The sequence below is a fragment of the Macaca mulatta genome, chromosome 8 (genome assembly GCF_049350105.2).
Source record: "Macaca mulatta isolate MMU2019108-1 chromosome 8, T2T-MMU8v2.0, whole genome shotgun sequence".
Lineage (NCBI taxonomy): Eukaryota > Metazoa > Chordata > Mammalia > Primates > Cercopithecidae > Macaca > Macaca mulatta.
In genome coordinates, this window is record NC_133413.1 from 142414026 (window position 1) to 142440268 (window position 26243).

The following is a 26243-nucleotide window of genomic DNA, read 5'->3' on the forward strand; positions in this document are numbered from 1 at the left end:
AAATTTGCCGGGCATGGTGGCGGATGCCTGTAGTCCCAGCTACTCAGGAGGCTGAGGCAGGAGAATGGCATGAACCCGGGAGGTGGAGCTTGCAGTGAGCTGCGATCATGCCACTGCAGTCCAGCCTGGGCAACAGAGCAAGACTCTGTCTCAAAAAAAAAAAAAAAAAAAAAAAAAAAATTAAGCCTAGGACCCAGGACAGGGTGATCAGCAATTTCTCATGGTGGTGGCTGTGACACAGGGCCACCATCTTAGGGTGCCAAGTGTATTTTTTAGGGCACACACCAGAAAAGCTGCCATCTCAGTCCTTAGCATTCATGGATTATTGGTGGTAATCTCATAAGATTGATACAATATGCTCATATAGATGTAGGTTTTTTAAGAAAAGGAGAAGTAGCTTTCTGTGATTAGGGAGTTGAGATATTTTTTCCTTCATTGTCTCTATCTCCACTTTTATAATCTACTCATGAGACAGTATCTAAACATGTCTTAAAAGCAAAACTATCAGAGCACGTTGATTGGAGTATTTATTGAGCTTCCACAGTGCACTAAAGGAGTATAGAGGTACCGTGGTCTGCCTTCTCCAAATACACATTGGCTTGTGAGATGACCACAGCTGATGGTGCATGGGCAGAGCTCACGGCCTCTGTTCCCTCCTGGCCTCTGGGTTAAAGGAAGGGAAGAAGGCTCCAAGGGACAGAGGAGGCTGAGAGCTAAAGAGCTGAAGTTGGAGCAGGAGCTGCGCTACTGAGGGTGTTCACCATTTTCTCTGGGCATCTATCTTCCATGGAGGGGCCTGGTCCCCAACGGACCCAGTGACTTCTGCAGAAACCTCTTGGCTCTGCCAAGGTCCTCCTGGGGAGGGTCCTCCTGGCTGTCCTCCTCAGAGCTGGAGCCCAGGGTGGGGGCTGCAGGCACATGGTGCAGGATGTCTTGACAGGTCTCTGGTTGCCCAGGGCACCCGAGTCTGCTTGGGGACTTGAGACTTTGGTTAAAGGAGGCAGAGGCCATGCACTCAGCTGCCGTCTGGTCACAGGCACAGAGCAACTTCTCACACAGGCTTTGGCCCACACCTTAGAAGGAAAGAGCAGAGTAGGAGACGTGAGACCTCTGAGGATGGCACTGGGAGCCCCCCACAGCCCTGGCCACCCCTCAGCCCTTCTCCTTCCTCCCCATCTTCCACATGCCCTCAGGGTGTGCGCCGTATATGGCTGGCAGTTTTCCAACTTTCTCCTCCTGCTGGGAATGATCCCTCTGCCAGGAATGCTCTCAATGCTCTCAACTGGTGCCTGTCAAGACTAGGCTGGCTTCTCCTCCTCCAGAAAGTCTCCCTGAGCCACCAGGCTAAGGGAAGTGTCTTTCCTGCGGGTTCCCATGGAATCCCACTTCATGTTTTTGTCTATCACTGCAGGTTATGTGTTAATCACATTGTACAGTCATTGTCAGTTTATGTCTCCATTTTTTACCCTGGTGTTAGAGTAGGTAGATAGGTAGATATGAGCAGGGCAGGATAGGGCCCCAAAGAAGATCAGGCAACTGTCAGGTGACTGTCAGGCAATGGTAAGGCAGCTGACAACAGGGAGGAGAAAATTTCCTAACAAAAGAAGACATCTTGAGCTTATGGGCAACTTCCCAATAAAAACTGAAAATGGCGAGTTCGACCTTCTTCTGGGGACATGTCCAGACATGCACAGTGGTCTTCTTCTGAGGGTGCTAGACCAGTAAGGGGAAATTGCCCTAAGAGAGTATGCACATAACTTCAGCCAGCAAAGGGTGCCTGTGGCCCTTCCTAGATACTGGCAAGTCATTGTGCATGCAGTGATTAGCCAACAGCCTGCCCAGGGGGAGGGACGAGAGGAAGAGATGAGGGAAAAAGACAGGAAATAGCAAATCTATAAGAGCCCTGAGCCAACTATCAGGCAGGACACTCAAATCTTTCGAGTTGCCTGCTTGGCCCCTTCCAAGTGTACTTTACTTTGCTTCAGTAAACTCTTGTTTCTGCCTTAGATGTACTTCTGTCTCTTGGCTGAATTCTTTCTCCCAAGAAGAGAAGGATCAAGGACTGCAGAGCCTGCCTGGACTTGCTGCCAGTAACAATGCTGGACAGAGAACCTTGCTGACAGAGGAGAGTCCAAGCACCTACATCAAACCTTGACAAATATTTCCCAAGTTAGTGCTCAGGAAATATGTGTTACATTTGATGGTTACTTCTTCCTTCTCTGGGCCAGAATTTCCCTATTCATCATTCATATTGCCAGATAAAATACAGATGATCAGTTAAATTTGAATTTAAATTAATATGTTTGAATGTATGTACATTTAGGACATACTCATACAAATAAAATGTTCATTGCTTATGCGAAATTCAAATTTAACTGGGCATCATGTATTTTTATTTGCTAGATCTGGCAAACCAACCCTATTTTTTTCAATGTATGAGTTGCATGCAGTGGGAGTGGTGTGACTCAAATGAAATAATATCTTTGAAGGTGCTAGACATACATAAGCTTTCTGCAAATATTATCCTTGTTATCTGTGGCTTCCAATGAAGCTAAGGGATTTTTCTTTTTTGCATCTAATCCTACTTTGAAATGTTCATCAACCAGATTTTTTCCTATCACATACCACACAGACCTTCCAAGCCTCCTAAATTGGTCTCCACATCAGCCCCAGACATGCCAGTTGCATCTCAGCAGCAGGAAGTGACAAGAAGAGCAGGCAAATGTACCAAGTGTGAGAGCACAGTGGAGATATGCAGAGGTCCTGTTCCCCAGAACCACTCTGCCTTCCTCCCTGTGTTTGTCTTATGACAGCACAGGCCAGGATTTGAGATGCCCTCATTTCTCATCAACTAATACCTGGCACCTGGTACAGCAGGCTATGCTTAAATCTCACAGAGAGTCAGAACTGGTTTACTGAAGCTCTGAATCAGTTCAATCTCCAAATGCAGTGTTCCTGGATTCTGTGATACTGGAGGAATGGAGAATAAGCCTTCAGCCCAGCAGCTGAGACCTCCTGGCATGATTGCATCATGTGACAACTCATGGGCTCTAAATCCTCCCCTGGCTCCCATCCCCTATAGGAAAAAATGGAAATGCTTCAATCTTGCACATAGGTTTCTTGGGCTCATGATCTGGCACCTGTCTGTCTCTCCAACCGGGCCTGCCACTTCCACTTTCTGTTCCAGTAATACAGAACCACAGCTCAGTTGTCCCTACGCTGCCCAGCATTCCCCAAACACCACCATTTTCCCCTTTTCCCTTTGCTTGGAATATCCGTGCCCAGTATGGCCATCTGAGAATGTAGTAAATCTTACCTCACACCTCTCCTGAATTTTCCCAAATTATCCTGTTCTCACTGCCATACTGTAGACTCAAATGCCTTTACCCTCATTCCCAGGGTCCCTGTGCTACCTGTTAGCACATATACTACATGGGATTAGAATAGTTGCTTCCCTACATCTCTTCCCTCCAAGCTGTGAGCAATTTGAGGCAAGGATCATGAAAGTTTGTTGGTTGCCTGATTCCTGGTGAAGGTTTGTTGGTTAAGCGGATAATAGAATGAACAAATGAATGAGTGAATGAATGAGAGAGTGATATGTAAACACAAAGCTCCAGGATGTGACAGACATACCTGATCGTACAAGGCAAGATAATATGGCACTCCACGCACTGTGCTGAGGTTGTGTAGAGGAAGAAGAAGGGATGGACGGTCCAGCCAGGGGACTTCCCCAGACGAAAACGAAAATGAGAACAAACTCTTATAGGGCCCCTGTGAAATTCTAGGGCAAGTGTTTCCTTTTAAACTGCAAAGCGTAAGGGAAATGCATCCACTGATATGAATGAGGAAATGGAGCTGGAGAATGCAGATAAAGTCAAGTCTACAGCAGGTCTCCATTCGCTTTCAGGGGCCTGCTCATGGAGATTGCAGTTTTCAGAGGCCCTGAAGGGATACAGAGGAGCTTCTGGTTTCCACTATAGGGAGGAGTGGAGCTGCAGGCACGCCTCGCTCTTCAGCCAGGGCCTGTCCCCCTTTTTAAAATAGTATTCCTCAGATCTCCCTTGGGAAAAGGATGCTGCTTCTTAGAAAAAGAAAAAATACTTAGAAACTCTCTAGTGTGGTGAAGAATCAGCTTTAGTTCTGAAGTGATATGGTTTTACAATTCAAATCCCAATTCTCCCACTTATTTCTATCTGTGTGATCTTGGGCCTCAGTTGCCTTATCTGCTATATGGGAAGAATAATAGTGCTTCCTCATGATACTGTTTTGAGGATTAATTCTGTTAACACACATCAGGAGCTGAGAATCAATAAGCTTGGGCTCTTTATGTTAGTCCCAGTCTGCTCGTCACCGGCTCTGTGACTTAGGCAGCTCACCCCCTTGACAGTGAATCTCCCCATCAGTGGAAGTCGTGTGATAATACGCGCCTCAACATTAAGAAGAGTATTGGCCAGGCGCGGTGGCTCATACCTGTAATCATGGCATTTTGGGAGGCCAAGGCGGGCGGATCATGAGGTCAGGAGACAGAGACCATCCTGGCCAACATAGTGAAACCCCGTCTCTACTAAAAATACAAAAATTAACTGGGCATGGTGGCACGTGCCTGTAATTCCAGCTACTCAGGAGACTGAGGGAGGAGAATCGCTTGAATCAGGGAACCAGAGGTTACAGTGAGCCAAGATTGTACCACTGTACTCCAGCCTGATGGCCGAGTGAAGCTCCATCTCAAAAAAAAGAAAAGAAAAGAAAAGAAAAGAAGAGTATTAAGTCACAGTACAGATGAAGACGTGCTTGGGAAAGCATCCACAAGTCTGAGCTACAGTCACGATGCTGACCTGAATGAAATAATAACCCACTGTGCAACCAACAGCACTTACACTTGGGCGTATGATCCACACACACCACCGGTGACCGAGGAAGCCTCTCAAGCAGACAGCCCAGCCTTCTCACTTGCTCTAGGCAGCAGTGATGGGACAAGCAGCACCTAAGACCAAGGAAAACCGTTTACTTCTCAGAACTCCCAGCTTCCCTAGGAACCCCCTCAAGCATAGCCTGCTTCTCCCACATGCCCTATAGTAGTGAGGGAAGCCAGTGCCTCCTTTCCAGGGCACACAGGGCTGACTCATATACACACCAAGGGCCATCGTGTATGGTTATTAGGGTTGTATACTGCACAAGGCCACATCTAAGGCAGCATCAATCATACTGTATGCATCTTATTATTAAAAAACATTATTTTTGATTTTTATTGTAACTGTTCATGGCAAAGATAGGTTATTTACATATTTATTTAAACGATTTTCTAACAGATGGAAATAGAGTCTTAAGGAAGGTTAAATTTATGCAAAGGTACCATATGGGCTAGCAGTAACCTTACTCCCTCCAGTCTTTGACATGGAAGAGTTAATCACATCCACACTGCACTGTCATTTGTCCCTAGCCTTAAAAAAGAACCTAGTAACCATCCTGAGCATAAAGAAAGAACTGCATCTAGAAAAGTGTCCAGCATAGATCAGGACCTCGTAAATACATGAAAAGGAATCACTGTCTTGCTTTTTATATCCGCCCAATACGGCCTCACAATATCCAGTGTCCCTGCCTTGCCAGGTGGACATCCTTAAGAAACTTGTGATGACTTCAGCCAATAGGGAGATACAGTTGCTCCCCAATTACTCCCTTTTCAACTCTTCCGTTTCTTTTAATAACTCTCACTCTGTCCGGGAGGCCACAGCTCCAGCAGGGATAAGTCATAGACTCTTGTGGCTTTTTTATTGCACCTCTTCTCAACCAGTTATCTGCTTATTAACTTTTCCACATTGCCAGCAATCAGAGGAACAATCCCCCTCGTATGCTCACAAGACCACTGGCTGGAGGTCAGCGTCTGCCTCCTTCAGCTATTAGCACAAAAGAGCCACACAATCTTGTGTGTGTATTTGGCAGGGATGGGTGGGGGTGGATACTTGATATAATAGTTAAACTCTGAAGTCAGTCAGTGAATCAGAAATCATATATAAATCAAAATACTCATAAAATCACTGAAACTGTCCATAATGTACAGTATACGTGGTCTTGAAAATACATTCTTTAAAAAATTATATTAGTTCGACTAACTTTTCCTTAGTCAAGGGTTTTCTCCTGTTGACCTTGAGTTTTTCCATTTCTTCCTACAGATGTGAAGTAGCCATATCATAACTTCCCTGTCCAACTGGTCAAATTTAGTATTTTTTTGAAATATGGTCAGTCATCAGGAAACATCTTTAAAATCATCCCCACTTTTTCCCAAGGGGTTCAACAGAATGCAGAGACTGCTACTGGCTACGTTTCTATCTGTTGCCTCGTCTCATTGAGAGCTATGTACTAAAAAACCTTGACACTATTTAAATTGCCCTCTGTCACAGAGAGCAGCAGGCATATGGTTGAACCTCAGAATGTAAACATGCTTGTGACTCCACAGTGTGACATAACCTTCACTAGAGTAAAAACTTCTTTCGGGTTCTCTGGTGGGAGGTAGGTTTTGAAGGTTGCCTGTGCAGCAGAGCCTGGATTTTCTTCGCTGAAAACCTCAGAGGAGGATAATGAAGCCAGGATAGCTGAGAGGTAGAGGCAGGGGAAAGAAAGTGAATGGGTAAAAAATACAGCCACCCACACATCCAACCTGCAGCGGACATGCTCCATATTCCTGCCATTACTGTGTCCTTTGTGTTAGCTATGACAAGCCTTGTCTTTTTGTGTGTCTAAAATTCATCGATAGTTACTGATTTTGCTTTGCAACCACACCACCCAAGGAGGACATGTGTCTTTTGAATGCAGGTCTCTCCATTGGCTGTGGACTGGGGCCGTCCCCATGTGCAGTCTTTAAACTTGATCAACGCTACTTTGAGAAAATTCCTCAAACTCAGGTTGAGTCCTCCGTGGTTTCCTCTGTTTACCCTACTGTATTTATTATACTGGGTAGTACTATTGTTTAATTGTCCATCTCTTTCACCAAATAAGCTTCTACTGGGCAAAAGTAGTTTGTTTTATTTTGCTTTGTGAGGGCGGAATCATCGTTGTATCTTTGCCACCTAACATAGTGGCTGGCACAGAGCAAAAGCTCAAGCGGCATGGCTTGAATGCACATTTAAATGAATGAATACATTAATGAGTGCACGAGGTCAATGAAAATTCTTTCAAGTGGTAGATGTGAAAATTAAAAGGTGTTGAGAGAAGTTATACTTAAAAGACTGATTTTAATGTGGCCTTCTGCAGGGAAAACCAAGTGGAGACCTTAATTCTACATGTTGGTTATTGCTAAATAGGTGGACTTGGGGTCATTTGAAGGGTATTTGTAGATTGGCCCTCTTGGGTAGCTGGGCAGTATTTGTCAAAGTACTGAAAGGGCTCTAGGCCCCCAGATCAAAAGATGTGGATCTTTCTGGCTCTGCCTTTTCCAAGGTGAACGACCTCAAACAAGTCAGTCCCTGAGCCTCAGCTGCTCACCAGGAAAATGGGCCTAAAATGCTCAAGAGGCTCCTGAGTGAGCTACTGTGTGCACCAAGCTTTTAGTGAGGCCCCAGGTGCAGCCTGGTGTCCAGGAGAGCTGTCACCACTCCCTGGTGCAGACAGCATCAGCACTGCTACACTAGAGCTGTCACCGCTGGCTCTCCATACCTGTCCAGGTCATCCCTTGGCTCGCCTCTTCCTTCTTGTCCACAGTAACAGCCATAAGACTCAAATTCCTCTGGGCACCGGGAGGTCAGACAAAAGAGCATCTCTCCAAGCTGTGGCATCACCTGCATGTTGTCCCCACTTCCCAGGTGCAGGAAGGTGAATCTGTCACAGGCTGAAAGGAACAGGAATTGTCCAGAGAGCAAGGACTGTTGGGGCAGCCGTCGCAAGAGGAAGGCCATGTGAGCTTCCGGTTTGCATGTGGACAACTCTAGGTTCTTGCGAAGGAAACCCATGTCCTACTCCTTGGCTCACCATTCTTCTGGGAAAGCTGTTATGGCTCATCCCCTGCTTGGGATGCATTGTCTTTCAGAGACCAAGTCTTTTCTCTCTAGGCTTCTAATGCTCTATGAGACTCCTTATTAAATCCCCCTAAGGGATAGAGACTTCTCAGGACCCAAGATGCTCTTTGGGGCCACGTCTTATTACGGAGTAGACCTGGCATCCTGGGAGCATCCCAGCTGAAATCTTATGCTCTCTGGTGGCATCAGGTTGGCACACCTGGTTGGGCTTGCCTTTCTGTCCTCTGCCTCTCCGTCTCCCCATTCCTCTCTCTTTCTCTGTCTCTATTTCTCCTCCTTCTATCCTTCCTCCTCTGTCCACAAATCTCAAATGCAGCTTTCTCCATAGCTCTGCATTGGACACCATGGAAGCCATACTCAGATACTAACAAAGCCCCTCCTCTGTGGGCCCAACAGGCTGTGGCCTCCTTGCAGGTGCAGAGGCTTTTTCAAGGCATCAGAGGGAGGAGAGACAAAGGAGGAAAATGATCAAAACCCAAGTGCTTAATTCTTTCCAATAAAGCACGGTGTGGACGACATGAAACTCTTTCCCTCTGGGCCAGTAAGAGTGGTGGCAGCTCGAGGTCAGGGGCTCAGAAGACTGTGGCTCCTCCCCCAGGCTCAGCCTCCCAGTGACTGAGTGGCTACAGGCAGCTTACATCTCCTCTGAACCTCAAGGTGCTTATCCAGTCAGGGGGGTTATGTCTTCTAGTCACACGCCCATGAGAAGGTCACAGTGTGAAAAGGTGGCCTCCAGTGATTCTTCATAGCCTAACCAAAAGATCCCAGCAGTGGAGAGGACAGGCACTGCTTCTGCTCACCTTTTTCAGTTGTCTCCTCAGGGCCATTTTCAACAGATGACACTGCCAGCCCCAGAGATTTAATGCCAGCGGGGACAAGGGTTACAACTTTAGCTGTAACCCTTGTTGCAACTATCTCTGCAGATCCTGAAAATGAAAAACTTCATGGTTCGGATTGAAAAAGTGGCTCAAGGAGAGATTTGCAGATGGACACATGAAAACCAAATGCAAACAGATAGAACAGCATAGTGTTAGGACAGTGTTCCTCAAACCGGGTTTGCAGATATCCAGGCAGATTCTTAGGGATCCATGAATTCTACATGAGAATGTCCAAATTTTCTACAGTAACCTTAACACTGTCGGGAGCCTGTGCTAGACCACCTGGATGACATCCCAGGGAGGAGGACTGCGGAGGCTCCCAGGCTTGTGTTTATGTCACGTTTAATATCACATGCCTGCCCAGTGAAGGGGCAGTATGGCGCTCACAGCAAGTGAAGAGGTAAAGAAACTGGTGGAGAAATTAAGGCAACTCATGGTACACAACAAGGTGGGCAAGCAAAACCACTCCTGGAAGCCCTTATTTCCTCGTTCAAGTGCAGCAACAGCTTCTCATTATTTGCAGACTCTAGTGCAAGGTCCTTCCTGTGGTCTGCAAGGCTTGCCTGTGACCTGGCCCTACCTTCCTCACCAACATATCTCTTACCACCTGCCTAGCACTCTCTCTGGATCTCCCTTTGCTCTGATGCTCTGATGTGTCAGTCTCACCTGCCCTCTTAGCTGGAGGCAGCAAAGTCTTCCGTCGACAGACCAAATCTCCAGCCTTCCCAGCACAGGAAAAGGGAACAATAGCAGGCTCAGCCCCACCAATCTGCTGACCCAGGCTCAGGTTCCAGAGTACTGGGTAAGGTCTGGCATGTTTGTGCCCGCTGGATTGCAGTCTTTCCCCAAATCCACCATATTGGTTTGCTTCATGCATCTGGTCATCTGCTTCCTCCTACTCAACTCCAGTTCCTGTGAGACTAAAGCCCTGTTGTAACCTCAGTCTCCTAGGTTTAGCACCCTGCCCAGTTCCGTAATCCCACAAATAGAAGCAAGTTATCTGGTTTCTTTCTATCATGTTCTCCACGTTGGAAACTCACCTAGTCAGTGGAAAGAGTTCATGAGTTAGTGTTAAAGAGATCTGAGTTTGAGTTTCAGCTTAGCTACATACTAGGTGTACAACCCTGGGTAAATCACTTCGCCTCTCTAAATCTTAATGTCTCCATTCGTAAAATTATACTAATAATACTTCTTTCGGTGTTTGAATAATCCTTGTAGCTAAATGCCTAGCAATTAGGAAGCAGTCAGTAGTAGCTATCAGAACTGCTCAGTGAATGAGAAAATAACCATATATCTAATCCAGGATTAAGACTCTCCAGCTAGAACGTTCTACAAGCCAAATGAGCTGCCAGAGCCCAGTGTCTTCTCTGTGCTGAGTCTGAATAGCCAGTAGCCCTCACTTCCTGAGGAAGAACTTTCTGGATTATTGGTGCTAATCTAATTTCAGATCCCCTCACTCTCTTTAGATCAGGGCATTTGGTGTTAATCATCCTGCCTGGGCCAGCTGCCCCATTTGGGGAATAAATGCCTCTGATTCTTGCCCTGTCACCTCCCATGCCAACAAGGTCACAGTGCATCTCATTTGGAACTCAGTTGATGTCATGAATGTGTCAAGGACAAAGGACATAAATGTGGCATGAACATAGGCAGGCAGAGCCCTGGATGCTTACCTGGAGGCTTACCTGGAGGGGACGTAGCCCTAGCAGCTCCCAGTCCTTCCTGATCTTGGCCTGCTTCTGTTCCCCAAAGAAGAGAGATGGCATGAGCATCCACCCCAGCCTGTCCCACCTGGGTTTCCAGAGGCGCTTCCCACCCACTGCACACAGGCCGCCATGTGCTCTTCACTCTGCCCCTGGCCAACCTCCCACCATGAGATTTGCTAGGAGAGCTGGTGCGACCCGGGCTGCTGCTGAGCCAAAGGGAACTCCCAGACACAGGGTTGCTGGCAAATGCAGGCGCAGCTTGTCAGGCTGGAAGCAAGTGAGTTTGTGCAAATACTTTGGGAATGACAGCTTCTTTAGAATTTGGAGAAAAACTGAAAAGTACATTTTGGAACAGAGGAGCATTGTAGTACAGAGAGAGCAGAATTGCGTGGTTGACGTTCTTTGCTATGTGACTCCAGGAAAAGCACTGAGCCTCATTTTCTCTGTAAACTGAATTTGTTGCTATTGTTACTTGAGTTATTAAGCTCCTAGTACATGCTAGGTATGGTGGCAAGGGCTTCTTGTATTAACTTACTACAACCCCTTGAGTTGGTTCTATGCTCACCCTCATTCAGAGATGAGAAAAGAGACACACAGAAAAATTGGGTCCCTTTTCCAAGGTCACAGAGCTGGGAGGTGGCTACAAACCCAGGCAGCCTGGTTGAAGTTGGTATGCTTAACCACTAGGCAGACTATTTCATTTCTGGCTGTGTCACACAAAAAAATGTTAGAGATGGTGACTAAAAAGTTCTTGGAAAGACAAAAACTACCTTAAGTTTAATGTGTTCAAAGATCAAGGCTATGCTAGTGTTCTATGAAAACCAGGCTTTGAAGTTGACTGATATGGACACAATTGCCCCATGAAAGAGGGAGATTCTGGACCATTCTAAACTGGGACAGATTGTTCTATTCAAAAGCAAAACCTATAGACTCAGAACGAAAGGACTACCAAGCTGAACTACCCTGGGCAAATGACTCTACTTCTCAGAGCTTCTTGTTTGTCTGTAAAATGAGGATAGGCCATGGAAGACTAACTCAGAGGATGTTTGTAAGGGGCTTGGGAATGATATGCTGGCACATCAGAGACCCTCAACAAGGTCACTGCTCGTTAACCAAAGAACCCATTTACTTACCTATTCATTCTGAGTAATTGGTAAATAATTATCAGCTATTTGTGCTTATTAATAAAGGATCCATGGTTTTTTACACAACAGTTAGGTTAACTCTGCTGATGAAATTTTGGCCTAGATATTTTTAGGAAAGACAGTGTTCTCTATGAGCCACTATTGCATAAAGGAAAGGAAACAGTCTTACAGCCTAAAGTCTGGGCTTGGAGAACAGCCCAGCAAGTTACTTGCTGAGTGACTCTCAACGTGTATTCTTCCTGAGCCTCAGTTTCCTACGTATTCTGTAAAATGGGAATAATAATATTTCTTTCAGGTTCCATTGAGAAGTGGTCACAGGACTGAGCACAGATATTTAGATATTTGAAATATTTCTCCACTGGATTCCAGGCTGTCCTTTTCCAAATTCCCCTGTGCTTACTTGTCTTTGAGAGAGTGGTCAGTCTGTCCGCCTCAGTCTCTGCAGCCACTGTGAAAAGAAATCACCCAACTTTAATGATCGGTTCAGCTAGGTGCCAAAGCCAAAGAGAGGAAACAGATTTGGGGGCTATGGATGGAAGAGAGGAGGCTTAGGGTATTCTGATCAGGGCATATGGCTGCACAATGGTGTTCAGCAAGGTCTCAATTCGGTAGGAAAGGGGCCAGACTAGAGCCAGACCTGTGTTTAGGCACAAAGACTGGCAAAGGCCATCTTCAGGGGTGAAGGGCCATTATTTCTCTGAGGTTTGGAACAGGTCCCTGTGGGAAGGCAGCTTAAGAGAGGGTTTAGAAGGAAAAAGTCTCTAATCACAGCTTTGCCACTCAGCTCTGTGTCTTAGACAATTCATCTCTAAATCTCAAGCACCTGCCTTAAAATGGAAGTTGTAGCTATCATTCCATAGGGATGTGTAAGCATTAAATGAGATTATGTATTTTAAGCAAGCTGTCCAGTATCCAGCCTATGATTTGATAGTGTGTGCTGTTTTCTATAGCCACATCTGGGAGAAGATACTGATCTAGAGTCTCCCCATGCTCGCTCTCACTTAATCCTTATGCCACTCTAAAGGAGAGGTGTAATCATCCCCTTTCAGGGATTAGTGAATGATAGACCAGCTCTCAGTCTGGTTTGTAAATAAAGTTTTATTGGAACACAGCCACTTGCATTAATTTAGGGCTTGTCTGTGCCTGCTTTTGTGCTACAGTAGCAGAGCTGAGCAACTGTGACAGAGACCCTATGGCTCACAAAGCCTAAAATATTAACTGAGATAGTTTGGATATGTGTCCCCACCCAAATCTCATGTTGAAATGTAATCCCCAGTGTTGGAGGTGGGGCCTGGTGGGAGATGATTGGATCACGGGGGTGGATTTCTCATGAATAGTTTAACACCATCCCTTTGATGCTGTTCTCATGACAGTGAGTTCTTGTGAGATCTGGTTGTTTAAAAGTGTATAGCACCTCCCCACTCTCATTGCATGTCTTTGGGTTCCACACCAGTTCCTTTTGACTCACCTTCTCCTGAAAGGGCTGTCAGGCTGGTGTCTGTGGGCTCCACAGGAACCACTGGAAAGAAAGAGCTCCCAGTAGCAGTGACTAATGCAACACAGTGTCAAAATCTAGCACAGGCTGGGGATTGCTGGCCCAAGGGAGTAAAGGGTCTGAGAAAAGGGTTGCTAAGAAGGGTTGTTCATCCTGTCTTAGGAGTCACTTGCCCCTGTTACTTTTCCCAGAACATGGTGTGCCCTGCAAGAACCCAGCTCAGAAGGGAGCACAGCCACAGCTGGGTTCAGGTTCAGATCCTGGCTGAAGGCAACGAAAGAACTGAAAACCTCAAAGATATCCTAGCTTCAGAAGACCTCTGTTCCAAAGGGAGGCAGAGGTGTTGAGGATAAAAAGACTGCTGGACTCAGAAGATACATAGAGATATGACATGCACATATGCACACACTCATGCACATGCATTCACACTCACACACATGTACACACATGCACACCCCATACATGCCCATGCACACATCCACACACACTCATGCACGCACACACACACCTGCTTTCTCTTTAACAAACACCAAACACTGCATGACTAGTTCTGGGAGAGAGACTCCGACCCCAGGAGAGGAGGGATGCTCCGCCAAGGTGTACCTTGTTGGGCTTCTTATCCCCAGATGCCTAAAGGTGTTGGGACTGAGAGATCATGGAAACTGGTGAACAAGGAGGGGCAGGCATAAACCTGACTCCCATTTTTGGCAAGATCCATATTTTAGATTAGGAATCATCACTTGCTTAGTTCAGTGGACAGTTATTAAGCACCTACCCTGTTCTGAAAAGAAGCATGTGAAAAGCAGCCTCCCCTTCAAAAAGCCTGTTGGGCTCAGGCTGCCCCTTCTGCTGCAAGTTCTGGAGAGTGCGTGGAGAAAGGGGAAGAAGGGAGAGGAGGAGGTAGTGGGTCTGCTCCTGGGAAACTGTGGCAGCCAGGAGCTTCCTCAGCTAGGAGAGACCTCACTCCACCTAAGCGCTACGTCCTGTCCCAGTCACACTACATATCAGGGCTCTGACTACAGAGTGAGAAAGAGGAGAGAATGAACTTGGGATCTACATCCACACTGGAATAAATTCACACCTGTTCACACAGTATGGGGCTGAGTTTGCACTAGGGCCATTTGATGTTGGGCATTTGAATCGGGTATATCAGAAGTAGCACATCTCCTAGCCAGGGAAGACAGGATCACTTCCAGTGTCACAGTCACTCCAGCTCCAGTGAGGCAGGCCTGGTGGAGGAGGTGTATCTACCAGCTCCCGTCAGCATCTGGGCCCTTGTGGTTCAAGAGCCAGCAACCCTGGGAGGCCTTACCTCTGGGCAGAAGTGTTGTCGACTCTTCCTTGATGGCTGTCTCTGAAAAGAAAACACATTGGAAAGTCTGTTGAGAGCAGTGGGTTTCAGGGAAGGTTTGAAGATGCTGGACTTGGCACCTAAAGACATGCACCAATGACTGGTCCCAAACCAGCTCCTGTCCACATCCTCAACCCCACGGCTGATGCAGCCAGGTTCTTCCTACCTGGAGTCTGAGCCAGGCAGAAGGAGGTGTCCAGAAGGTTCAGGGAAGAGTTGAGGCTGGACCGAGCCAAGCACTCTATGGCAGCCTTATCACAGGTACACAGCAGGTGCTCACAGTGGTCCCTGGACTCTGCACAGAGCAAGAGCACAGCTGGTTGGAAAGATCTCACCTGGAATCCCAAGAAGTAATGCAAGCTCCAAGACTGAGTTCCCCATCTCCCCCGCCAAAACCCCACTCCCCTTGCAATCTCCATCTCATTCATGTCAGCTCTATCTCTTTAGGTGTGTAGACCGAAACCAGGCCCATACCCACTCCTCTTCTCTCACACTTGCACCCAGGGCAGCAAGCAATTCCATTGGCTCCACTTTCTTTCTTTTTTTTTTTTTTTGAGACGGAGTCTCGCTCTGTCGCCCAGGCTGGAGTGCAGTGGCCGGATCTCAGCTCACTGCAAGCTCCGCCTCCCGGGTTTACGCCATTCTCCTGCCTCAGCCTCCCGTGTAGCTGGGACTACAGGCGCCCGCCACCTCGCCCGGCTAGTTTTTGTTTTTGTATTTTTTAGTAGAAACGGGGTTTGATGGTCTCGATCTCCTGACCTCGTGATCCACCCGTCTCGGCCTCCCAAAGTGCTGGGATTACAGGCTTGAGCCACCGCGCCCGGCCGGCTCCGCTTTCAACATGGAGTCTGACCACATCTCCAGCCTGCACTCTACCACACCGGGCAGAGGCCCTGTTGTCTCGTGCCTGGTCATGGTAGTGGCGTCCTAACTACACCCCCCTGTTTCTGCCCTGCTGCTCAATCTACTCTCATCCAGGAGTCAGAACAATCCTTTAGAAATTCAGGTCTAACCATGCCTTTATTCTGTTCAGAACCTTCCACCGTCTTCCCACCTCAACCTACAAGTCTCATTGTCACCTAGAAAATGTCACATGATTGTTCCCCCCACCCACAGCCCCTATTCCTTCTCAGGTTACATCCTCTTCCACTCCCTCCTCATCAACCCATCTGTGTCTCACTTCTCCCCTATTTCTCAACCACACCAGGCATCTCAAGCCTCAGGGCTGGTCCATGAGCTGTTCCTCTGTCTGCTTTGCTCCTCTCCCATATATCTGCAAGGATGCCTTCCCACCCATTCTTTAGGTCATCCTCTACTCTCGTCATCTCAGGGAGGCTTTTCTTGACCTTCCCATTTAAAGAGAACCCCCCCTTTCCCTCCACAGGCCTTTCCCCTGATTCATTTTCCTCCACAGCTCTTGTCCCTCTCTAACATACTATACGATTTGTTTTGGATAGCTTCAGTGTCTGACAATGGTGAGGACTTTCCAGAAGGTCAGGCTATCCGCAACACAGAAGACTGTCTTGCATTGGTGTAAGTGCACAATACATATACGTTGAGTGGATGAATGAATCATGTTTTCTGGGTTCACTGTGCCTCCCACCTGGTGGTTCATACCCACCTCCTCCCCTCAGTTCCTCCTTGATGCTCCATACTCCAGCCAGTCCATGTTATATAGACTTGAGTGTTAGTCAGATCAGAATTCAAACCTTGACTTTGCCTCTTTGCAGCTGTGTGGCTTTGGGCAAGTTATTTAAGCTGCAGACAATGCCCATATCTAAATAGGGTTGTAAGGAAGGTCGGAGTTTCTGTGTATAAGCCTACGGCACATAATAAACACACATAAAGTATGGCTCTAATACAGGACCCCCTACATGCTGTGTTCTGTTTTCCCTCCGTGTCTTTGCATATTCTACCTCTTCCAGGGTTGCCTAGAGACATGAAATAAAATTCCTGGAGTCACACAGTAAATAAGGTGGGAGCTGAGATTTGAACCTATGTGTTTCTGATTCTTACTGGTAACCACCACCGCAAGCCTTATTCACATATCACTACTTCTACCTCCACGTCCGTCTCTGAGTTCTTAACATACGCCAGTCCCTGTGCTAACCATTTCACAAGCATTGTGTAGTTTGATTTTCAAACTAATCTCTGACGTAGGTTTCTCCTCCCCTTTTTGAGCGTCAGAGGAGTTAAATAATTCTGCAATGCTACACAATGTGTAAGTAGCAAACAATTTGCCCTTCCCAAGGTCTCAGGGTTGTAGAAGTATAAAATTATACATCAAATAATTTGCCGATCAGCTAATATTTCAACTCAAACACATTTATCGTGCATCTACTCCATGAAAGATACAGATGCCACTGATCTAGCTCTCGTGTGATCCAGCCCTCGTGGGGCTCTAAGTGCTGCCAGTGATGCTGCCAATGGCGATGATGATGTGGGAGGATCACAACGCCCTCAGCCTGGTCCAGGCTTGGGGTCCCTGGACTGCCATTTCTGGGCCCAGGCCCCGGGACACCTGGAGATGCTTACCACATATGATCTTCTTGCCGACACAATCGACCTCTGTGCTCAGCTTGGCAGGGTCTTGGAGACAGTCCATCTCAGCGGCCTCCTCATAGCACCTGCGGTGTTGGAAGCAGCAGCTGCAGGAAGGCAGGGAAGAGGCAGGGTGAGAGTGTGGGTTAGAGTGAGGGAGGGCAGGCAGCTCATGATCTCTCTGTGTCTCTGGATGGATCCTGGCAGTGGTTTGTTTTGAATATTCAGTGCACTAAAATGAAGTTTTGCATAACAGACATAACATAGGATCTTAATAACTTTCTAGAGCGAGAGCTGATCACAGATGACATTGCCATGTAAAGATGTGTCACCCAACTAGTAGGTAGAGGAATTAAACCCTTTCCTGAGTCCCAAGTCCGGGGGCTTTTCCGTATTTGTGCTCTTGCCAAGGTATCAACCAGACCTCCCATGAGCTCACCTTTTGGTCTTGCTCACCTGTGAAACTCACTTACCTGTCAGATTCATCCACAGGCACCCCTTCCATCTCAAACCTGCAGGCACAGCCATAGTCTTCAAAGTCTCGGGGGCAGAGACCAGCCACACACTTCATACCATTGACGAACTGGATCAGCACGGGGAAATTGGTGAAGACAGCCTGCAGCCAGGTGAAGTGGGGGCCCAGGCAATCTGTGGGGGTGGGGGACAGGGCCTGATGAGCACTGGGAACTAGATCTCGGAGGGAGTCCCTGACCCCTGGACTTCCTATACCTCAGGCTAATGATGCCGTATCAACCTAGTAAGCACCTACTATGTAATAAGACTGTTTTCGACTAAGCCATCATCCCTGCTGGTTTTCTATCTCACAGCCTTTTATCCCTTCTTCCTTACTAACAAAACTAGTAAGTTCTTAAGGAAGGTGAGCCTTCTCCCTAAGTTCCTGAGGGTATTTCATCATCATTCTCGGCTGGTCATGGTAATCCCATATCACCAACTGATTGGTCTATGGTTATGCATGTGACCCAGATTTGGCCAAAAAACCTTAAGGGAAAGTCTGTAAGTGTTGTCTGGGAAATATTTCTTTTCTAACTAAGAATAAAGGCATGTAGGACGATCCCTTTGATCGACACCTTTTTTTCTACCTTGAATGTGGATGAGGATGTGCTAGCTGGAGCTGCAGCAACCACATTACAATCAGGAGGGCCCAAGTCTACAGTTGAAAAGCCAATATGCTCAGGGTAGCAGTGGAGCAAGACAGACAGAACCTGCTGGGTCTTTGATACCTGTGTTGAGCTACCTCATGCATCCTGGTGACTTCACACCACTTGAGGTAATGAAATGTCTTTATTCTTGTTGTTATTTATTTTTTTAAAAAATCAACTTTTATTATAGATTAAAGGATACACAGGCAGGTTTGCCACATGGGTAAATTGATACTGAGGCTCAGGTTCCCAACAATCCCCTCACCCAGGCAGCACGGTACCCAACTGGAGATTTTTCAGCCTATGACCGCCGCCCTCCCTGACTAGTGGTCCCCAGCGGCTATTGTTCTCGTCTTTACGTTCATGTGTGTTTATTGCTTAGCTCCCATTTATAAGTGAGAATATGTGGTATTTGTATTTCTGTTCTTATATTAAGTTACTTAGGATAATGGCCTCAAACTCCCTCCATGCTAAATACAAATCCAAACTACAATGAGACACCATCTCACACCAGTCAAAATGGTGATTATTAAAAAATCAGAAAACAACAGATGTTGGCCAGGCTGCAAAGAAAAGGGATTGCTTATACACTGACTGGTGGGAATGCAAACTAGTTCAGCTACTGTGAAAAGCAATTTGGAGATTTCTCAAATAACCTAAAATAGAACTACTATTTGACCCAGGAATTCCGCTACTGGGTATATTCCCAAAGGAAAATAGTTCATTCTGTCAAAAAGACACATGCATCTGTATGTTCATTGCAGCACCATTGACAATAGCAAAGACATAGAATCAACCTAGGTTCTCATCAACAGTGGATTGGATAAAGAAAATGTTGCACACATGTCTTTATTATTTGAGTCACTATGAGTTTGTGGAATGGATCTCAAATGATATGGTGATGACACTATAAAACTATAAGCCAATATGCGAAGAAATGTGGTACAAACATTCACAACTTTCGAGCACCCATTAGGTGTCAGAAGCTGCACTAAGTGCTTTCACTAGCACAATAGTTCAGCCTGGCGGAGTGTGTAATGCATTGGAAAGCATTTGCTTTGTCTGTTGTCCCATAGGCCTCCTGTTTAACCCTGTAAGGCAGATGTTTTCTGTCACTGCCAATTCATAATAAATAAACTTGCTTTACATTTCACAGTAAACAAACTGAAGGCCAAAGACATGCCCAAGGCATCAACCAGGGATAATGATTTGCCGTAAAGTATACAGCAAACAAAATTGGCAAGAAAACCATATCAACTCTTTTCAACTCTAAAGCTGGCATTCTCCTCCCTGTTCTCTACCTTTCTGACTAGAGGATCCTTGAGGGCTGCATGGGTTACCCTTCACTACTGATTTAACATGCACGGGGTCACAAGACAGAGCCTAAGGGGATCAGGAGTAGTTTGTGAGGACCAGTTCCACCTCATTCAAACTTCCTTTCCCATTTTTTGTACCCACAAGGCCTAATTAGAAAAATAAAGACAGAATTCTATGCTGATTGAAAAAGCAACATTAAGCTTTATGCATGTGTGTATTTATGTAAATATGCATTTTCATTCAGAAACTTACAAGGCACCTGCACTTAGCTATATACACAGTTTAAGCGCAGCCTTATGCCCAGCATGGCCCAACCCAAAGTAATTCTGAGTGTCTTTGTTCATGTCAATTGTATTATAGTCTTATTTTTTTTGGTACTTTTAGTAATTGATGATAGGAACCATCATGGTGTCCTGATAGTCACATAATAGATTTTCAGTTGATAAATGGGATACTTAACACACTTTGACATTCTTAAACTTTATATTTACTAGTCAGAGAAGAAAAATAAAACTACTTTGATGTACAGGACTAAGCTCTAGACTCCAAGGAGAGCTCCTCCCTTCTAGTTGGGTGGTCTCGGGTAAGTCACTCAACTCCCTCAGGTTGAGTTTCCTTTTCTATAAAATGGGGATACCATTCCCCTCCTGGAGAGTTTTGAGTAATGAAGTAAGGAATAGGAAGGCACATGGTAGCTCAGCGGCTCACCCTGCAATAAAAGACACCATTACTCTTGTCAGAGCTTGGGTCACCTTTTTGGGTGGTAGCTGTGGAGGCCATGGGAACTCCGAAGGTTGAGACCAAGGCCCTTGCAATTTCCTTAGATTTTCCACACATGCCCTGACCTCTGGTGGATAAAAGCAATTTTAGACTTAACTTACCAAAAATTTCAGTCACACTTTCCACATTTTTAAACATCCCACTGAAGAATGTGATATCTAAGTGTGAGAAAGAAAACAAATGAGAGTCTTGGTTTTTCTGTTTTTTCCCCTCCCTGTCCACCCTCTAGGTAAAGTGTACATGAAACCTTTCTTCATTCTCTAAAGACAAATTTGACCTTGGGCTAAGCTAGCTCTCTACTAACAGGTTACCATGGAAACCTGATAGAGATGAAATGTGAATTCCGTTACTGGGCAGCATTGCACAGTGGTAGAAATGACCCCTGGGTGGTAAGGTATATCTGGACTGGCAGGAATTATGGGTGAACTATAAATACCTGGTAGGAAATCATCATAGTGGGTCTTATTCAGTGTGATGACTCTTATAAACGGTCATCCTACTGGGTGTCCTAGAAATTATACCCGTGAAGTCATTACTAGATATACTGATTCCTATGGAGAATGAAGCTTCTAAGCTGGGGCTGGTCATACAGCTGCTCCATGTAAGTCCCATTCTCTTGCACCTGAGCTGTTTGTTAGCTGGGATCCCCAGATAACTGCTGTGTAGATTGCTGTGAGGGCTACTCTTGCTGAAGAGGAGTGGTTGCCGTGGCCTGCGGGCATGCTGTGTTCCTTAGCTTTGATTCTTCTAAATGCAAAGTGTGGCCTGTGAGTCTTAATGTCTAATTAAAGAAGGCCTTCTGGTGGGCATTGCACTTCCTCTAGAAGTTATGCCATTTGGAGAGGCCACTTGTCATTTGCATCTGAATGGGACTGATTACTTTGCATGTATGGACTCACACATGAATAATTCAGTTGACCCAACTCACTGCTCTGAAAGGTTGGAAATCAACGCTTGATTCAGGGCTGACATCACCAACGAATTCACTATGCATTATGGTCTTCAGCCATGCCCACCTTCAGGGACCCACCTGAGAAGTGTTTATAAACTATCGCTGAGAAAATTTTCACTTCCCTGGGAAATATATATGGATCCTCCTTTTTTACAACCAGAGCAAGCAATATATCATTTATCCCTCTTGGTCTTGCCTTCTTGGAAGCTCAGAGCTCAATCTGAAGCTAAGATACAGTTAAGATACAGTTAATATATAACCTTCACATCAGCCCATTTCTTGCCTTCTCCTGGTTTCCCTTTACAGCTGACCTTTGTCTTTGACAGAAATGTTTAGACTTTGTCTCACCTGAGAGCCAAGCAGGGGTCAGACACCAGGGGAGGTTGTTGGGGAGATGCTTTGAGTCCCACTTCAATCCCTTTACTTAGAAATGCCATAGCAGTGAGTGGCTCTAAGGTGTATTCAGAAGAGGTCATTTTCTCTGCCAATATCCTAGACAACTTTATACTCTCTCCTAAGAAAAGTTCCAAGAATCCTTACTGATATTGTTTGGGAGTCCTGGAGGCAGCTCCTGTGGAAGGTGTGGGGTGTCCAGAGGATGGCCCCCTATAAATAAGGAAAAGAAAGTAGAGTAAGCACAAACACTGATACCATTCACTTACTGGACTAAGGCCAGAAGGTGACAGTCAGGAAAACAATGGGAATTCACATAAATTCAATTCCACGCACATTTCCTAGAGCCTGCTATGCACCAGATTAGGAGGTAGTTCCTGAAGGAAATAAGGGGATGGCTGGGGTAGCCCTGGTGTCTTATATTGGTAAGCCTTAACAGTGGTATTCTGGTTGGGGATGGAGAGGTTTGGAGACTTATCTTGAAGCCATCTTCGTGTATGAAATATCCTGTTTTACTTAGATTGCAGGTTTGTTTTGGACTTTCTTGACATAAAGCCCTGGTGGAAAGAGGTAAATACACGAAAAATACCCCCAACCTCCAAGGAGTTTATATAATAATAGAGGATACGGGTTTTCCCCAGACTATCAGCATGGGAATCACCTGGGATGCAGACTCCGTAAACATTCTGATTCCTGTGCTCTCACTCAAGTTTGATTCAGCCGCTCTGGACTGGGACTCAGAAAGAAGCAATTTTAGCAAGTCCCCAACTAGTTTTGAAGCAGATTGTCCTGAAACCTCACCTTGCGAAATGTTGCTTAGCGTTATAATAACAATATTGTCCTAGTACTACCAGTACCCAAATACAACCAGCACCTTCAGCCAGCACTTCATCATGCTGGGGGTGTGAAGATGCAGCCTGGGCGAATGGGACAAATATATGGGAGCTAGAATCCCAGGTTGAACACAAATTTGTTCCCTAAAAGCTCTGAGAACTTACAGACTTGTTCCCGCTCGTATTTTCTTTCCCCAGCAATATAAAGCTTGTAAGTAGTTGGAAATGGCCAAAAGAGTTTTGTCTTTCTTCATCATGTGCAGAGTTATGGAGTCAGCACTGTCCGTCTGACACTGTGTGGAAGCCCTATCAATCTGAAAGTTGCAAAGGGCCATCCTTCACAGAAGCATGTTAGATTAAATCTGTTCAGGAAGATGCCCCCAGGTGGTGTCTGAGTTGGCCTTGCTTGGCTTAGAGCAAGTTTCTCAGCTTCACATTATTGATATTTTGGGTTGCGAAATTTTCTGTTCCTAGGGATTGTCCTGTGCATTGATATTTAGCAAGATTGTTCTATGCTGTATATTTAGCAAGATCCCTGGCCTCTAGCCACAGATACCAGTAGGAAATCCTTCCATACACAGTTTCCTCTGATAAAACTCATTCCTTTGGAGTTTCCACAACACATAACTGAGAGAGTCACTGAGACTCACCGAGTCCTTCCTAGTGGAGACAAAACCACCACTGGTGAGGAGTAACAACAGTGGGTGCTTGTCCTGGCTACCAGTACCAGGACTGGCACTACCAATATACCATCCCCACAAGGTTCCTCAAACTTCAGTCACTAGCACATTGCCTCTACTATTATTTCTTAATGCACACTTTTAAGTCAACTCACTTTTTTTTTTAAAGGAGAATTTGATTTACTTTTCAATTATAAAAAGGTTTATTTCATCTGGGAGTTACAGTGACTCTAAATTTGTATGCACATAATAACATTTCTTAATGCAACATTTTAAGTCAACTCACTTTTTTTTTTTGTTTTATTAGAGGGTAATTTTATTTACTTTCCAATTATAAAAAGTTTGTTTCACCTGAGAGTTCCAGTGGCTCTAAGTTTGTATGTGCATAATAACATGATCCAAAATATATAAAGCTAATTTTGACATAATTGAAAAGAGACAATTTTAAATCTGTCAGTGTGAGATTTAAAAAAAAAAAGCCACGTTGCTTTTAAAAAGGTAAGTCTTTTTATTTTTAAAGGAAACTTTTATTTGTAAATGGGAAACTATGGTAAAGTGCTGATTAGAATGAACAAAAATAAGTTATAAAAATTGTGAAACAGTAAACATTTAAAAATTAGAATTATAAAATGATCATCTATGCATTATTCACTGTCGTCAATGTACCCTGCTATGGTTTGAATGTGTGTGTTCCTCCAAAATTTATATCTTAGTACTTAAACCTCAAGGTGATGGTGTTAGAAATTGGGGCCTTTGAGAGGTGATTAGGCCATGAGTGTTTTGCGTTCATACATGAGATTAGCATCCTTTTAAAAAGGCTGGAGGAAAATAGCTAGGTCCATTTGCCCTTCCGCACTTCTTTCATGTGAGAACACAGCACTCATCCCTTCTGCCATGTGAGAATAAAAGGAGAAGGCCCTCACCAGACACTGAATCATTTGGTGCCTCGATCTGAGACTTTCCTGCCTCCAAAACTGTTAGAAGTAAAATTCTGTTCTTTATAAATTACCCAGTCTGTAGGATTTTGTTATAACAGCATGGAAAGACTAAGCTAAATTTGACAGAATTGAAAAGAAAAACTTTCAAATATGTCAGTGAGAAAAATTGTTTTAAATAAGCCACCTCACTTAAAAAAGGGTAAATATATTTTTCTTTTAAAGCAAGCTTTTATTCATAAATGGGAAACCATTGTAAAGGCCCAGGACCCAGGGCACACAGAAGGAACTGAGAGCAATTCGCGATGGTTGGAGTATGGAGACCAAGGTGGGCATGGTCCCAGCTGCACGAACCCGCTGTGGTTCCCCAAACACGCCTCACATTTTCACAGCATTAAGTCCTTGCTTTTGCCTCTTTCCCATCTTTCCTGACTGAAAAACCCTTGTCCTCTAATGACTCTATGCAACTTCTCCCAAAACCCCTTACCCCCTTAGCCACACTCTGCACCTTAGCTGTTCTTCTATCAGCATCAATAAGTATCATCAAGGGAATGGACAGAATGACCAGGGTCCTCGTCCTTCAATCTGGAAAGTCTCAAGGTGACTCTTTTGTCCCCACTCCCCCCTCTTTTACAGGTAAAATATCGGAGGTTTAGAGAGGTGGCACTTGCCACGGCCACAGAGCACAGCAGGAAAGTGAATAAGGATCAGTGTTTGGCCAACTTCATCACAAGGGAGGGCTGAGGCACAATCTACAGGAGGGCAGCTGTAACTCCCCATGACCCATCACCCCAAAGGGCCTGCCTGCAGGGGGCCTGAGGCTAAGGCACCAACAGGGTGTGTAGGTTAGGAGGCTGCTCTTCAACCTGCTAAAGGTGTCTGTGTCCCCAGAGATCATTCCATGATGAGTTTGCCCCCCAAGATAATTCCACGGTGAAATGATGAGGTTGATGATGAAGGTGATGTCCAATAATGCAATCCACGCGTTAATGAAGAGGGGAAAGGGAACAGTGGACGTAAGAAGATGTTAATGATAATAGTAACAAATAACTGGCATAACCTTTAAGCACCTGTAGCATGCCTTCTGATGTCATTTCCCTCCACCTTTACAACACTTTTTTGTGTCAATGTTATCAAATCTTGCAGACCTAAGTTTGTCTCCTACCACTCCAGTGGTCCAAACCTTCTGTAATTCTCTAAGATCTCCAGCTTCTTAATGAGTAATCAAGGCTCTTGGGGAAGCAGCCCAGTCTAGTGATCAAGCCTGGAAAAAGACCCAGTCCAACCAGCTACGTGCCTGAAGATCTCATGCAATTCAAAACTTGCATCCTTTATGTTTTCACAGTGGATACGTGCAGAGTAAAGGGCTCCAGGTCAGGATGTATGAATGCATAACGGTGATTGTTTAGAAGGATATTAGGGAGCAGGAAGGAGTGTTAATCTTATAGCCATGATAGTAGCATTTTTTTCTGTTCTCCCACCCTTTCATTCTCTGAAGATGTAAAAGTGTGCCTGCTTTAAAGCAGCTTTTTGTTCTCTCAGAACATTGATAGTATTTTGTAAAATGTTCTCAATTAATAGCCTGATGTACCTGAGGATGGACAGCCGTTTCCATAGATTTTTTAGCTGTATAATCTTCTTCACAACTTCCATTCCCAAGTTATTGGTTTGAGGTTGCATTTCTCAGCATGAGCTCAAGCCAAACCATTTAATGAACAATTACCTGTCGCCATGGCCCTGTGACATGGCTGTAACGTATCACAGATGATAACTTCTTCAGCTGCCATCTTTGGACTGCTAAGATGGGTGCCAGTATCCATTATTTTGAACTATTTGTATAAATTGATGTGCCATTAGCATTTTCTATTGTACCATCTCACCTCTATATGATTCAAATTCACGTAAGATATGACTGCATTATAAGGGTTTTTCGTCCAACAGGCCTGACTTAAAACCTTACCTCTACCATTGTGTCACCCTAATAAGTCACTTAACTCTCAAAGCCTCATTTATCTGTTGGACAGAATGGAAGTAATAAGCCTTACCTCACTGGATCATTACAGAGGCTTTC

At 45.3% G+C, this 26243-nt stretch overlaps 1 protein-coding gene across 1 annotated transcript; it reads right to left on the reverse strand.

The window, feature by feature from the left end:
* Positions 1 to 662: 662 nt before the first annotated feature.
* OC90 (otoconin 90) lies at positions 663 to 25959 on the reverse strand. The gene is made up of 13 exons (XM_077942788.1): positions 25896 to 25959; positions 21872 to 21937; positions 20481 to 20537; positions 17596 to 17770; positions 17117 to 17229; positions 14748 to 14876; positions 14543 to 14584; positions 13204 to 13254; positions 10570 to 10623; positions 8810 to 8935; positions 7651 to 7822; positions 4878 to 4984; positions 663 to 1073 (listed from the first exon to the last, which is right to left on the reverse strand). Exons 1-13 carry the CDS (start codon positions 25957 to 25959, stop codon positions 778 to 780), a joined length of 1452 nt encoding a protein of 483 aa, XP_077798914.1. The 3' UTR covers positions 663 to 777.
* Between the last annotated feature and the right edge of the window lie 284 nt (positions 25960 to 26243).

Coding starts and splice junctions, on each gene's coding strand:
- OC90 (XM_077942788.1), bottom strand. CDS start 25,959: ATGGCAGCTGAAGAAGTTATCATCTGTGATACGTTACAGCCATGTCAC. Junction 7,823..8,809: donor TGAGGAGACAACTGAAAAAG/GTGAGCAGAAGC, acceptor TGTTCCTTTCAG/CCTGTGACAGATTCACCTTC. Junction 4,985..7,650: donor CCAAGGGATGACCTGGACAG/GTATGGAGAGCC, acceptor CCTTGGTCTTAG/GTGCTGCTTGTCCCATCACT.